Genomic DNA, 14,306 nt, shown 5'->3' on the forward strand with positions numbered 1-14,306 from the left:
ATAGTTAAATAATAATTATATATTAGCAAGAATTGGCTAATTAACACATGATTTTCGCCTGTTTTCTGTTTCTATTTTTTAGAGAAAGGTTGTTATTTACAATAAAGGTCATGGCATGACCTATGCACCAATTTTCTCCCCATTTTAGCTGTTATAAATGTACACAACACTTAAAAATCCATATCACTTGATTGTAACGATGCTCACAATTTGTAAACAGGATCGATAAAGTCAGTCTAGATTGAATTTTAAATGAGACGGATTAAGACTATTTTGTCTTTGTGTTTTTAGATATACCTTGATCAAATTTCTGTAAAGCACCAAATTAGTCTTAACCAAAGATAATGATAACGGTCTTAGACCGTTGTATGATTTCCAGACCGAAACACAACATTAATGTTGCTCTGTATACGTTTATTAATGTGGTTCCTGGATACTGACGCATTTACAACGTTACTATACTAAAGTGTTATAGAAGCGGTAATAGAATTGTACTGTACGTCATACAAAAATTTCCCCACTAAGGAGATATAACAAAAAAAAAGGCAATTTACAACCCCGTTTTCAGCGGCTAGCTCAAAAAATCGATATAGTTTAGTTATAAAAGCCAATTTCAATTATTTCTGTTAAATAGTGATAATAAATCTTTTTATAAATAAACATCATCAAATTTTTGAGATAGCTCCTTAGAACAGGGTCGTAAGAGCTTTCACATTGGCCTTTATTTATTTTATGACTTGAGCTGAAAAAGGATCGAAACACCTTTAGCAATTTTAAAATGGGAACAGGCAAAAAATATTGGTAACGTAATAACAACTAATGTATACCTTATTGTTAGCTATACATGAGTTGAGATGGGATTTGGTAGAGAAAAAACACTTTTTAGCGATTAAAAAGGGAAAAACAATTGGTGTGTGTATCTTTTTTTTTTTTATTATATTTGTATATAAATATAATTAATATAATTTTTCTGCACTAGAGTTAATTTAAATGTAGATTATTCTCCTCTTTTAAGTAGTTATTCATTCTTTTTTTTAATTCAGGAGTAACATATGTCTCGCTCCCGCCTTCTCCTTGCACTCTTCAAAAAATCTCCTGAGTTTCCTTGCTCAAATTTTTCTTTTTTTAATTCATAACTTATAGTTTTGTTGATGTGATAATTATTCACTTTTAAATAGGTAAAAGTATGGGCAGTGACGCATAAAGTATGTCCAACCGGTATGTAAAAATAAAAGAATTCGAAAATGAACGTTATAATCCTGTCAATTTGGAATGAGAGCAGCTTAGCTGTCATGACCTTTCATTAGATTAGCTCCAGGCATCTATGAGACGACGAAGGAAATAAACATGAATCCCACTCCTTGTATAGCAAGGCTGGAATTATAATGCTGTTGATCTTGAATTCTACTCAGAGTCCAACAATGACTTACAGTATGTCCAGAAATTGATGTCCTCTTTTTCAAATACACATAAATGAAAGTAAATTTAGCATTGTGGCATAATTTTATTTCCCAATATATCCCCCTTAAGTTGTATATATTTTTTAATGCGTTCGGGCATACAAGATATTTAATTATCCAAAGTCTTATCTGGCTGGAAAATAGCTCTCGGCATGCTTGGTAAAATTTTACGCGTAAGAACCGATCCGTTTTCTGGCCTCCTTTGCATCATAGTGGTGAGACACTTGAATATGGTCTCCACATTTATTGACCAAAAAATAAGTCGGGTTTTCTTCTGAATCTCCGTTAGTGTTGGCTGCATTTGAGCCCTGTACGGCAAGACCTTCAGCGATTCCTTCATGTGCTTGCGGATAATCTTGTGTTACGCTGGAGGACCATTTGACGTCCATTTTGTAGCTAATTTTCTTAAAGAATGGGTTTCTTTTTCGTAAGACTTTTGGTGATGTTTATTTTTGGAACTCTCCAAAGTTTTTTCTTCTTTCCACGTCATCTTTCTTATCGAGGCTCTCCTCGGAAATTTGACATTCCACCACGTTTGAATGGTTCGGTCCGAAACGCCAAGGTCCCGAGTGACCTCAATCTGACTTTTTCAGGCCTCAAGTTGCCCTATGGCTCTGCTTCGTGTGCTTAAGGAGTCCGCTTTCACCATTCTGTGACATCATATTTTTTAATAGTCATGTGTAAATTTCAATGAAGGAAAAAAATGGATAAGGATTGCTTCCTTACCTTAAATTTGGGTCGATACAGAATTTTAAGAGTCTCTGAGGCCACGGGTTTTTGTTTTTATTTTTCACCCTTTCCTTTTTGAACTTATTTTGAAAAGATGCATAAAATTAAATAAGGGGACATCAATTTCTTGACATACTGTATACTTATAGCTTCTAAAGCAACCCTCATTGTTACTCTTCCCTAACTTACTAAGAATTCAATAATAATGATAACAGCTGTGGAAAATTTAGATAATACTATCAACTTATTTGAAAAGCTCATAAGAAGAACCCCTTCTTCAAACACACTAATTTATTATTCGTTCTATTATTTCTTTAACGGCTTTCAAACCCGATATATATCCCCCCCTCCCCCATTCATAGATGAAATAATAAATACATGCATATATACGTGTATATAAAAGAATTCATTTGAAACTTCTATTTTTTACAATAAATAAAACCCCTTTGTATATATTCCATACGTGTTTAACTCCCAAATTGACGTATGTAAGCCCGCCTCATATACGCATTTACCTATATAATAGGTACATAAAAGAAGCTATTGTTTCGTACGAGTGTTTTTTGGATTAGTATATTCTTATTATTTGCAATACTTCTTTAGAAAATGCAAAATATATAATTTATTCAAGGATGTGGTGCATTATGAGTCATTTATTTGATTGAAAAGTAATTTATAAATACAGTTTTTTATCTGCCAAATGGTTTAAACATATGTATATCTTCTATTCTTCTTCTTATGTATTAACAAACCAAAATCAAGCAGTATTATTGTAAATACAAAGCCAAAAATGAGAAGTCTTTTTATACTAAATAATACTATCATTGTGTTTTTTATTGAATTATTTATTTGTCAAATTCAATAATGAAAGCTATGTTGTCGTCTTTACACACAAAGAGGAAGAAGGAAAACACATTTATTTCAGTTTTTAGCTCTTTTCTTTTAAAGACAACATCCTTACATATCAACAACATATCCCTTTTTAAGTTATAATCTTTTTCCTTATTTAAAAAAAAAAGAATATTTGCATTATTTAAAGAGTTATATAATTTATCATTGACGGGGGGGGAAAAAGGAAATATTTAGGAAGGATGGAACAAGGGAAGTGTTTTCTTTACTAAAATATGAATTTTTAATCTACAAAATAAGATTATTTTTTTACATTAAAGTAATTTTGGAATATCTGCTATAAATAGATACATACATATCATGGTGACTCAACACAAAAAAATAAAAAATCTTGAACCCTTATCAAGATTGTTTTTGCCCTCAATCTGATTTATTTGACTTACTCTGCCCACGATAAAATAAATTAAATGTGTTTATAATGTTTTAATTGTGACGTTGAATTTGGGCTACTGCTTTAATTGTGATTTGGTGTACCTCTTAAGGATTAATCGGAATAATTTTTTGATAAAAAGTGATGATAATTCGACAAAGAATACAAATATAATCCTTGATTTTGTGTTGACGGGTTACATATGTATATACTAATGTTGATACTCAGTTCAAGACGTAATTGTTCCCCGTTTTGATTTTTTTTAGACTGCCATCTCAGACCATAGAAGGGAATTTAAACATTTTCAAATCGTGAACATATTTTTTTTGGTTTCAATACAAATACCTTTTTTTCGATTTTGTCCCTATCCAGATGTATGAGTACTAGAAATATGCTTTACATGCAGAGGGTGCCTGAGTAGAGGGGAATAGAAACAAAGAATGAAGGTAGAAGAAAAGATACAGAAAGAGAGAGAAGAAGAGAAATATATAAAGAGAGAAGGCAAATGAAGTTTTCTTTCTTTCAATTTTGGTCAAAAACAGCCTTCTAATGACTTCAGAGGCCCAAAAAAATAATAGCTATTTGATTTATTTTCAACACATCTACTTGACAAATTTCAGACGGATATGCTGACTGTTTTTGATTCCATGAAAGAAAAGGGGGGAGAACTTATAAATATATGTATAAAAGCAGTGATGAAAATACGGTATATTTTTTAGATCTCCCGTTTTTTTGGATTCAATAAAAATGTAGAAACTGTTGAATTACCCACTTCTTCAAAATTTGTAGAAGTGAAAACGGTTTTTGTTTTTTTTAATTTTCTAATATTTGAGTTCACGCCCTCTATATATGAGAGAAGGTACGTATATTTGATGTGAAAGGATATGTAGTAATTAAACAACAACTGCAAAGATGTAATGTTTGAGTATGGAAATGACAAGGTATTTATGTGCATCATGTATTCAGTTTAGAAATGTTTCACTCCAAGTGTCATTATCATAGTTATAACATTTTCATTCAAGTGGGAATTAGAAGGGGAGGGGTACTGAAACTTTAAATATAGTTTTCTATAATAAAAAAAGTTACTTTATATGCCTAAGTATATTGCAAATTGATGACTTTTCAACATTGTTAATAGTAAATAAACAAAGGTGGACACATTGTCAATCAAGAGACCTATTTTTCGTATTTGTTTATAGGGAGACCGTGGATAGTTGAGAGAGTGTTTCTTTCTGGCTCAATTACCTAAAGCTGGTTTGACTCAAATATGCCAAAATGAGACCAAATATACCAAAAAAAATTATGATGCATATTGAATTTATTTAAAGATTATAGTCAACCGAAGGTCGTTAGGAAAGTCCGTGGAAAGGGTGAGAGATGACACTATTGGCGCCTATCGAGGTTATGTTTAGTTAGTAGCATCTCTTGGAAGAACATACACCAACTTGCAACCAGATCGGTCTATTTATTTCTGTTTGGCATTCGTTTGAATTGAGAAATTGGCAGTACAGCTTATGGCCACTGTCTTTTGGATTCGCAAGTAATAATCATCATTGACTATCTGGAAAAGGATAAACTATTACAAGTGCATATTATTTATCGTTATTCGACCGGTTGAAAACCGAGTTGCAAGAAAAACGCCTACTATTTGTCCACAAAAAAGTTCTTTTCCATCACGACAATGCACCAGGTTCCAATTCGAGATGCCCACAACACTAGCAATCTCACGCTCTTCTATCATCCATCGGCATATCGTGGATTTTATCAATGATTTCTGGAGTAGTAACCTCAACAATGCGTCCAGAAAGTTCAGGGTCCCTTGTGGCCCATATGGCCACTCTGAAAATTTTGAAAACATTTATAAACTGTTATAATTGAAAGGTCCAGAGTCAGCATAATGTTTATCAAGCTTCTTTTGAGTCTCCCGGGGCGATTTGCCTTTCATAAAGTAACGTTAAATCAACACACGAAATTATTTTTCTTCCATTTTTTGAAAATCACTCCACTTCCTCGATTCAAACGAACGCCAAACAGAAAGAAATAGACCGATCTGTCTTAGAGTTTGTTGTGTGTTCTTCCAAGAGAAGGCATCTCTTGGATTTTGCACATACTTTTCAAACAACCTTTGTTGCAACTGCCCCTTTTGTACAGAGCGTTTTAATATTTAAAACGTTTCCTCCAAGAAAGAATTATATATCAACGGATCAAAAGAATCAACAATTCAATGGATTTAATTTACAGCAAAAACAATGAATAACGGATTACAAAAGTATTACGACTGATAAAATGACTTTTGGACCTTTAAAAATCTGCATTATATTATTATATGCTTTGTAAACTGTGTCTCTTTTTTAGGTTTGAGAGAAAGAGCCTCTTGGAACTACAAATGGTCTCCCTTACTTGAATAAAATGTAGAAAAGTACTTATAAAACTGTTAACTTATTCCCTTTTTGAATATCACGGTTGTTTTTTTCATGTAAAGTTAAATACGTTATACATATATCAATACAATTTCTAGCCAACTAACAGGTGGCACATCACTATCTGTTAATTTAATTTCTTATACATACTAACTTTTTAATACGATCATGTCTTTTATTTTATTTAAACAAATATGTATATTTTTGGTAGGTACACACATAAAACATAATGTCATCAGTTCGCTTCAATATTTTATTTTATGAATCTACATATTATTTAAATATACTACTTCCATTTATATTTGGATTTATCAAATATGATAGATGTAGAAAGCTTTTCTGTATCTACACACACAATATATATACATGAACAGAGAGTTTAAATCATATTATGTGTACATTGAATAAAATAGGAGTTTTAATCTTTACAAGTAGTAATAGTATATTGATAAAAATTTTAAGCTCTTTCCTTTGAATAGTTTATACTAGGTTGTTCCGAAATGATTGAGACTGCCCTTGTAAGACATGAAATTACATTCAAAAGTTTAAAAAAAAAGTACTCAATCATGTCACATAGGCTCCTCCGGCTTGGATAACGTCGTAGCAATGGTCCTCCAACTGCCTAGAGAGCTCATCTTCGTTTACTAACTTCGTCACCTACTGAACACCGCGTGAGAGGATTTTATGGCTATCAACAATCGTAATCCCGGATGAGGTACTTCAGAAGAACCAGAACTCATTCTGTACATACAGGTGGGACTCCAAAAATAGCTTCCTGTGGTCCTGGAAGAGCTTAATCAGGGTCATATGGCACTTCACTGGCTCATCCTTGTTGACCTGAGAGAGAGAATAGGATACCCAAGGGTAATAGAAATACAAGGTTATACCATAATGCGTGTACGACTGAAGTTTAACTTCTACCAACGCTTTTAATATTGACGTCATAGTAGATGAGTGGTTGCGTGTTTTGTCAAAATCTCCTTTTCTTGCCCAGCTGTCAGTGCAATACATTAAATTGAAAATTCTAGTAGTAGTGACGTCATAGAGTATGAGTGGTTGCGTGTTTTATCGAAATCTGACTATCTTACCCAGCAGTCGGTACAATACATCAGATTAAAAATTCTAGCAAGCCCGACTACACGATGGTCTAACCTTGTATTTCTATTAACCTTGGGATACTGACAAGCTCAGGAGTTTTTTGAAGCGGAGATCATCAATCAGGATTCTAAGAACCGCTGTTGGTTGTAATGAAAGCTCTGTCGAGATATTTCGAATGCTCAATCATGGTTTGTTCTTTATCAGGTCTTTAACTTGGGCAATGTTGTTGGGCGTCCTCGTCTCCAAGGGACGTCCTGATGAGATGCCTTTCTCGAGCTTAAAAGTGCCAACGCGGATCTCACCAACCCACTTAAAGATGATTGTACGATTAGGGCATGCATCAAGGTAAACGATAATGAAGTCGGTGTGGATCTCAAACACTGTTTTGCTGAGTTTGTTGCGTTTCAAGGGGTACAAGCGAAAATTGTGAGTCTACATTTTCAGCGACGAATGTGCAAATGTTGTATGTAGCCATTAGCTATGTTGTCTCTGAATAACTATGTAATGTTTTTCCACCATAAAATTCATTAAAAAATCGATGATGATAGAATTTTGTAGCTGACTCTTTTCCTTTCACGTCTAACGAACCTGTCTCAATCATTTCGGAACAGGCTAATATCTGCATGAAATGTATGGTTTTGAATGTATGTAATAGTATATTGTATAGATAGGATAAATGCGAGTCTTTTTTATCTTCTTTTTTAAAATCTATTTATCAGATTTTTTACTTTATGTCTATTGAATATTACTTATGTATTTACCTCTCTCTATATATATGTTTTATTTTTTCAGCCCCTTAATCTCTGTGATATAGAGCAAGTGACGAGCATCGTGATATCCAAAGAAGACGAAATATCAAGAAAAGTCGATATTCAACTTAAAGATCCAGATAAGGAGGTAAATATTCGTAGTTGATAGTATACTGCTACTAAAATTTAGTTTCTGCATTTTTCATCCTTGGTATCAGGGGTATCCGCATGATATATTTGCGGGAGGGCTTTGTTTTTTGGATTTTTTTTTTTTAAACTACAAAAAGCATTAGCTATTCTCAAAAAATTTTTTTTTTTTGGAAAACAAATTGAAAAATCCCCAGCTGTTTAAAATTTAAATAAAAAAATTTTTGGTGATAAATTTCAAAATCTATGGTTATTCACAGAAAATAAAATTTTTTGTGGAAAAAAATTGAAATATTGAATTTTCTAGTAAACAACAAAAATTCATTAAATTTGGGAGGGGGCTAAAGCCCCGCCAGTCCACTCCCTACGGACATCCCTGATACCTGCATAATTTTCAAACAGACCAATGGGCAATTTATTCTTAGGGGCTTTCTATAATATGATCTTTAAACCTCAACAATTTTCCCTTGCAAAAAGAAGAGATTCTTTGGTTTAAAATGGGGAGTAGAAAATGCCATGATAAATTAATTTTTGGACGCAAGAAAATTGCAAATGTATCTGGGTTTTTTTCGCATTTTCTCTCCCACAAACCAAGATATCTTGACAACAAGGTCAATCAACACTGTTTTCATGAGGGGGAAAATCGAAAGCACGCCCCTTTTTTGGAAATAATATTTATAAATTTTAGTAATATAAGAAAATGACTTTATCGTGTATCATCGCCTGTCATGTGACACTCAATGTAGAGATGAAGATAATATTTTCTTTACGTTAAGTTTGCCTGACGTGGTTAAAACAAAAGGATGACTGTCTCTTTAGTATTTTGGTCCTAAACTAAAATCAATTATTATTTTGAAAGTGAGAATTGTTCAGGTTTGAAGATTATAGATTCATATAGCATGGCTCAACTTGAATCTAGTTACTTTTTTTTACTTCAAATACTAAGTTAACCATAAATAATTATATTCTCATAAAATAAAAAGAGTTTAAGAATGTAAGCTTTACATTAAATTTCTGAAGAAAATTAATTAACTTGAAAAAACAATTACTCCGTGAGTGCAAATTTCGAAAATGTGCCACAGCTCCGGTTAGGGTTTACTTACCAGCCTCAATGAGCCGTAGCTAATATGTGGTTATTAATCGTAGAATAGTTCATCTTCTTACTTTCTTGCCCACTCTCACCTATGTTACTAGGGAATATGTCTTAATCCCTTGTGTTCTCTTTCTTTGTTCACATTTCCACTGATCATCTGATCACTTAAACTTGTAGAAACAGCTGTAAATAAAAAAATACCTTGAATTATAAAAATGAGTGGTTATGTGAAAACAAAAGTAACAATAGGGTGGAAATATTGAAAAAACGTCAGTCATGGACGTGTTGACTAAATTTACCTTATCTTGATAGTTTTCTTACATAGGTAAATAATTAAATTTTTGAAAAAACATATTTTTGTAAAATATGTATTTTGTAGAGCAGTCCTTCATGCATTCTTAGAAAGGTTCCAAGAAATGATGACACAATGCTTAAATAGGAGGAAAGGGATCTTTCTTCTGAGCAACTAAATATGTCCAAGCCAAAACTGGGAGGTTTTTCGCTCTTTTAAGATTTTTTTTCAAATATAGAAGTTCCCAAGGTTAATAGAAATACAAGGTTAGAACATCATGTAATCGGGCTCGCTAGAAATTCCAATCTGATGTATTCTACTGACTGCTGGGCTAAACAGTCTGATTATGACAAAACACGCAACCACTCATAGTCTATGACGTCACTATTGCTAGAATGTTCAATTTAATGTATCGTACCGACTACAGGGCAAGAAGAATAGATTTTGAGACACAACACGCAACCCCTCATGTACTATTACGGCAATTTTAAAAGCGTGGTGGATGTCAAACATCAGTTATACTATAACCTTGTATTTATATTAACTTTGGAAGTTCTTTATATATAATGTCCCATTTACCCATTTAATATATTGTCCATCACCAAAAATGGTAGCTTTGTGTTTGAATGGCTCACAAACGAAGTTTGCTATTTAATATAAATAATTTTGAGTGGTGCATGTATTTGTCATAGTCATATATTTACAAAGCTACAAATACAAATTGCAACCAAAAAATGAGATGATTAACGTTACACCTAAAATATACATCAATACTTTTGATGAAGATATGCAATAATTCGATATTTTTTTAGATTAATTTATTATCGATTATTGTTGTCACGATATCATTATTTTCTGCAGCAAAAATGAGCACCTTTGTTTTGATACCTTTTCATCTATAATGCAAAAATGTCGTTAAGCACTGACAAGAGTCCCTCGTGATTTTTGGTGGGAGAGGGTAACTCCGAAATCAAATAACTTTATTTTATAAAAGACTATTTTCATTTCTCAGAAATCTAAGGGTCATATCTATAATTTTTTTGAAATAATGGCCTTGTAAGTATAATAGCGTTTTTAATAAGTTAGTGCCCATATACAGAATATAGATATATTTAATATTTATCAAGAGTTTAAATAGATGATAAGTATGATGTGTCATATTTGATAATTAATTAATTCAAGCGTCCTCAGTTTCATAATTTGTTAAAAAGTTTAAAGTAATTAAGGAAATTTTATTGATCAAAATGAAATGACTGCATCAATTAATTGTTGGTAATTAAAATCAATGTATTAAGGAATTAAAAGGATTTTTATTATTATTACGATAAGATTAGGTGATTGTTTCAATTCAATTATCTCTTTTACTTATTAACTACTCTTTTAAAATAGAAAGGTACAAAAAATAGCCTTTAGAAAGTATGTAAAAAAGTAAGAGAAAAAAAAAGTGTGCATTTCATGTATACATAGAATATTCCCAGATTACTTTTAACATATAAATGTATAAAGTTGTCAATTCTAAATACAACCACTTCTTTTTTAATAAGCGAAGCTGAAAAATGACATGATAACCCTGACAATTTGAAGAATCTTTGAGGGAAGAGCAGTTGTCATCATCCTTTTCCATTAATTTATCTCCGAGTCGCAATCAGATGAAAGAAATAAACAATCATCTGACTCTATATCTAACAAAAACTTTGCTGGAATGACTCAGATATCAATCTTTGAATCCAACAATAACCTATAACTTTCCAACAAATCCTCAATATTACCCTACATCTGTCATACATTCATACACCTTATACTTGAATGTTTTCTCCGTAAGACATAAGGAATGAGGATGACAGCTTTAGAAAGTAAAATAAAAACACTGTTTAATTTCCCCGCTATAATTTTTTTTTTTTAACGCGAGTTCTTTCTTAAAATTTACAACTCTATATATTAATATGTACATGTTTGACAAAATACCATGTGTATTTAATTTTTGCAAACTTGATTCCCTTTCTTGTATCATTCACAAAGTATTTATACTATAATAGGAGTTAATTTAAAGGCAAAACACAAATTAAATTTCCCTTTTGTGATTATACATATACATTTATTTTTAAGGAGGTTTCATATAAATAAAAAAAAAGGGGGGGAAGGGAGAGAAGAGTTAAAGGCATTCCCATTAATTGCTTTTTAACTCTCTTGGGTCTATTTATGTACTTCCCATCATTATCTACTTTGTCTTATTTATTTATTGACTGTACACCACCAGCAATAAAATAAATACATCCTGGACATTTTTTTTCACTTTTTTAACGGGCATCATTTACTTCATTAAGTATACTATAATAGCATTGAGATGATGAACAAAACAAAATAAAAAAAAAAGATGAGGAAAGGAGAGGGAGGGAGGGAAAAAGGTCTTTGTTGTTTTATCATGACAGACCTTACTTTTATATTTTTGTATTAATATCCTTTCTTTTAATGTTCATTCTACATCCCTTCCTACATCTTTGACCTTTTACTCATCAACTACCTACCGGGTGCGAAAAGCTTTTTTTTTTACACGTATGAATGAGATAACTAAGCAATGATGAAAATCCAGTGTAGAATAGGCATTCTAAGCAAAAGAAACGGAAAATCAATATGGTAACCCTGACAAATTTGAAAAATGTTTTGGAGGTGAGAAAGGTTAATTCTCATGACGTTTCTTTAGATCAGCTAAAATCAGTTTTGATAAGAGAAGAGGGAGAAAAGGATATAATAATCAAGGACATTTGTAATAATTACTCCAATGTCGATCCCCAATTCTACTCTGAGTCGAACAAGGACTTAAAATTAAAACTCCGCAACAAATCCTCAGGATTATGCACACAACAATGTTCAATCATGGTTTTGAACATATTTGCATCTATTTAGGAAACGATGTTCACTACTTTGGAATTTAATAGTAATACCAATTCCCAAAAAAACGGGCCAGCTTAAAAACACACTGGATTTTACTAATTGGAGATAAGGTTGTTGGAGCTAGGCACAAGGCATAGGCAGATATAGAAATATTTTACAAATGATTAGAACTTTTTACTTCCTTTTTTTTTCTTTTGTCACAATTGATTTGTTTCATTTCCCAGGCATTATACCTATTGATAGCCTAAGGATACAATATATACAAAAATAAACACTCAATATTAATTATTAGCTTTTTAACTTGACAACACATCTCCCGCTGACTCGAGAGAGGCAAATGTATTTGATGAAAAACTATTTGAGTAATAATGTACAGATTCATTAATTTTTTATAGCAGTTTAGTAATGTTATATTTTTTAAAGCAATTTTTATTAAGGACAAGCTTGGTAATGAATCAAGTTTATCTTGGATTTTTTTATCTAATGTAAATAATTCAGAAGAAAACTTTATGTACACTTTTTTTTCAGAAGTACATAAATTCTAACAGATGCATTCATTCATATAAGTGTGATTACTCTGTTTATAAAGCATTCCTTCGCGAAAAAAATGGAATAATAATTTTGTAGCCTTTTTTTAAATTCCATCATTTAAAAAATTGGAGTAATTTTTAAATTTTTATGGAACAACGTCGGTCAATGAATAAAATTCTCGGGATATATTATTGTCTTGAACTCAATGTGCGTAGGTTTGATGCACGGTCGTTCCTAGAGAAAGAAATATAGACTTTCTAGGTCAGATAGAGTGAATGTAATACTATAATCAGGGGCTTCCACAGTATCATTATTATTGTTTTTTTTTAATTCCAAAATTTTATTTACTAAAAAAATTAATTTTTTTGGGAAAAAAATTCATATCTATTTATAAAAAATTTGAAAAAGCCATAGCTATTAATAAAAAATTACAAGTATTAAATTTTTTCGAAAAAAAAATTCAAAAATGTTTAGTTATTATCTAAATTTAATTTTTTTTGAAAAAAATTGCAAAAACTAATTTTTGTAAAAAAATAACAATTATTTCAAAAATTACAGCCCTACACTCCTGATAATTTTACCTATATATTGGTTTTCCGATTTCGAATCGATATATTAACCCACATTTGGTAGCCACAGGCTAATTTTTAGCATAAACAGGACCTGAGGAAAAGATAAATGTACATAGCTCTTTTAAACTTTCCCTTTTTTTTAAATTTAAAAGGAATTCATAATCTTTTTTTAAATATAATTTATTTTCTAGATAATATTATTTTTCTTTTAGATGTCATTCTTTTTATTAATTTTAAGCTCTTTTTGTAAGAATAAAATAAATATTTTCTAATCAGTATGAATAGTTCATTTTTTTTTTTAATCTATCGAACACAATGCCCTAATCGAGAGCTGGCCTGAGACAAATGCCATGTGCCCTCCTCAAACTGTCTATGGGTAGTCAAGACACCAACAGATATTTCTAGGCAATTGGGTATCTACTGTTTAGTGTAAAATGAAAAAATACGCATTAAAAGTAATCGTGGAAGTGGTAAAAAGACTCCTGATCTGGTTGATCAGATGTGATCGACCAGTTATATGAATATGTTGACCACCAATTATAATCTATTAGATAGGAAAAACATTCCAGATGGCAATGTGTTTCTACAGCAGAGTGTCACACCTGCTGAAACATCTAGCGAGACTTAAGCATTAACAAAGAAGTAAACATTGACTTATGGTAAAAGACATGCAACGTCCTGATGCTATACCATTGGAGTATGTTATAGGCCACATATTGAGGCCAAAGCCTATCATATACGACACCCCTAATATCAATGCTCTCAAGGACTTTGGCAATATATCTGTTCCAAATGTTCTGCTTTTAGATAGTACCTAGAAGTAACAATTGCGGCTACTAGAGATATAAAAATACATTAGATAAAAAATACTCATCCTATACAAAGTCAATAGAAATACAAGGTTATACAATAACACTTTTTCGACTGACGTTTAAGTGTCAACCACGCTTTATAATAGTGACGTCTAAGAATATAATTGTTACCAAGAGTTGCTATATATCGCCTTCCTTAACTTTTACTGCTTGAGTACCGTTGTTCTACTCT

General features: G+C 31.6%; 1 protein-coding gene across 23 annotated transcripts in view; it reads left to right on the forward strand.

Annotated features, from left to right (window-relative positions):
• LOC121118926 (uncharacterized) overlaps nt 1–14,306 on the forward strand; it is a 363,098-nt gene that overhangs the window by 336,141 nt on the left and 12,651 nt on the right. For all 23 annotated transcript variants that reach the window (XM_071888266.1, XM_071888269.1, XM_071888267.1 and 20 more), the window contains one exon: nt 7,779–7,883. In XM_071888266.1, coding sequence (XP_071744367.1) covers nt 7,779–7,883 — 105 coding nt within the window. The remainder of the gene's footprint in view (nt 1–7,778; nt 7,884–14,306) is intronic.

Source organism: Lepeophtheirus salmonis, chromosome 5 (assembly GCF_016086655.4).
Source record: "Lepeophtheirus salmonis chromosome 5, UVic_Lsal_1.4, whole genome shotgun sequence".
Taxonomy (NCBI): domain Eukaryota; kingdom Metazoa; phylum Arthropoda; class Copepoda; order Siphonostomatoida; family Caligidae; genus Lepeophtheirus; species Lepeophtheirus salmonis.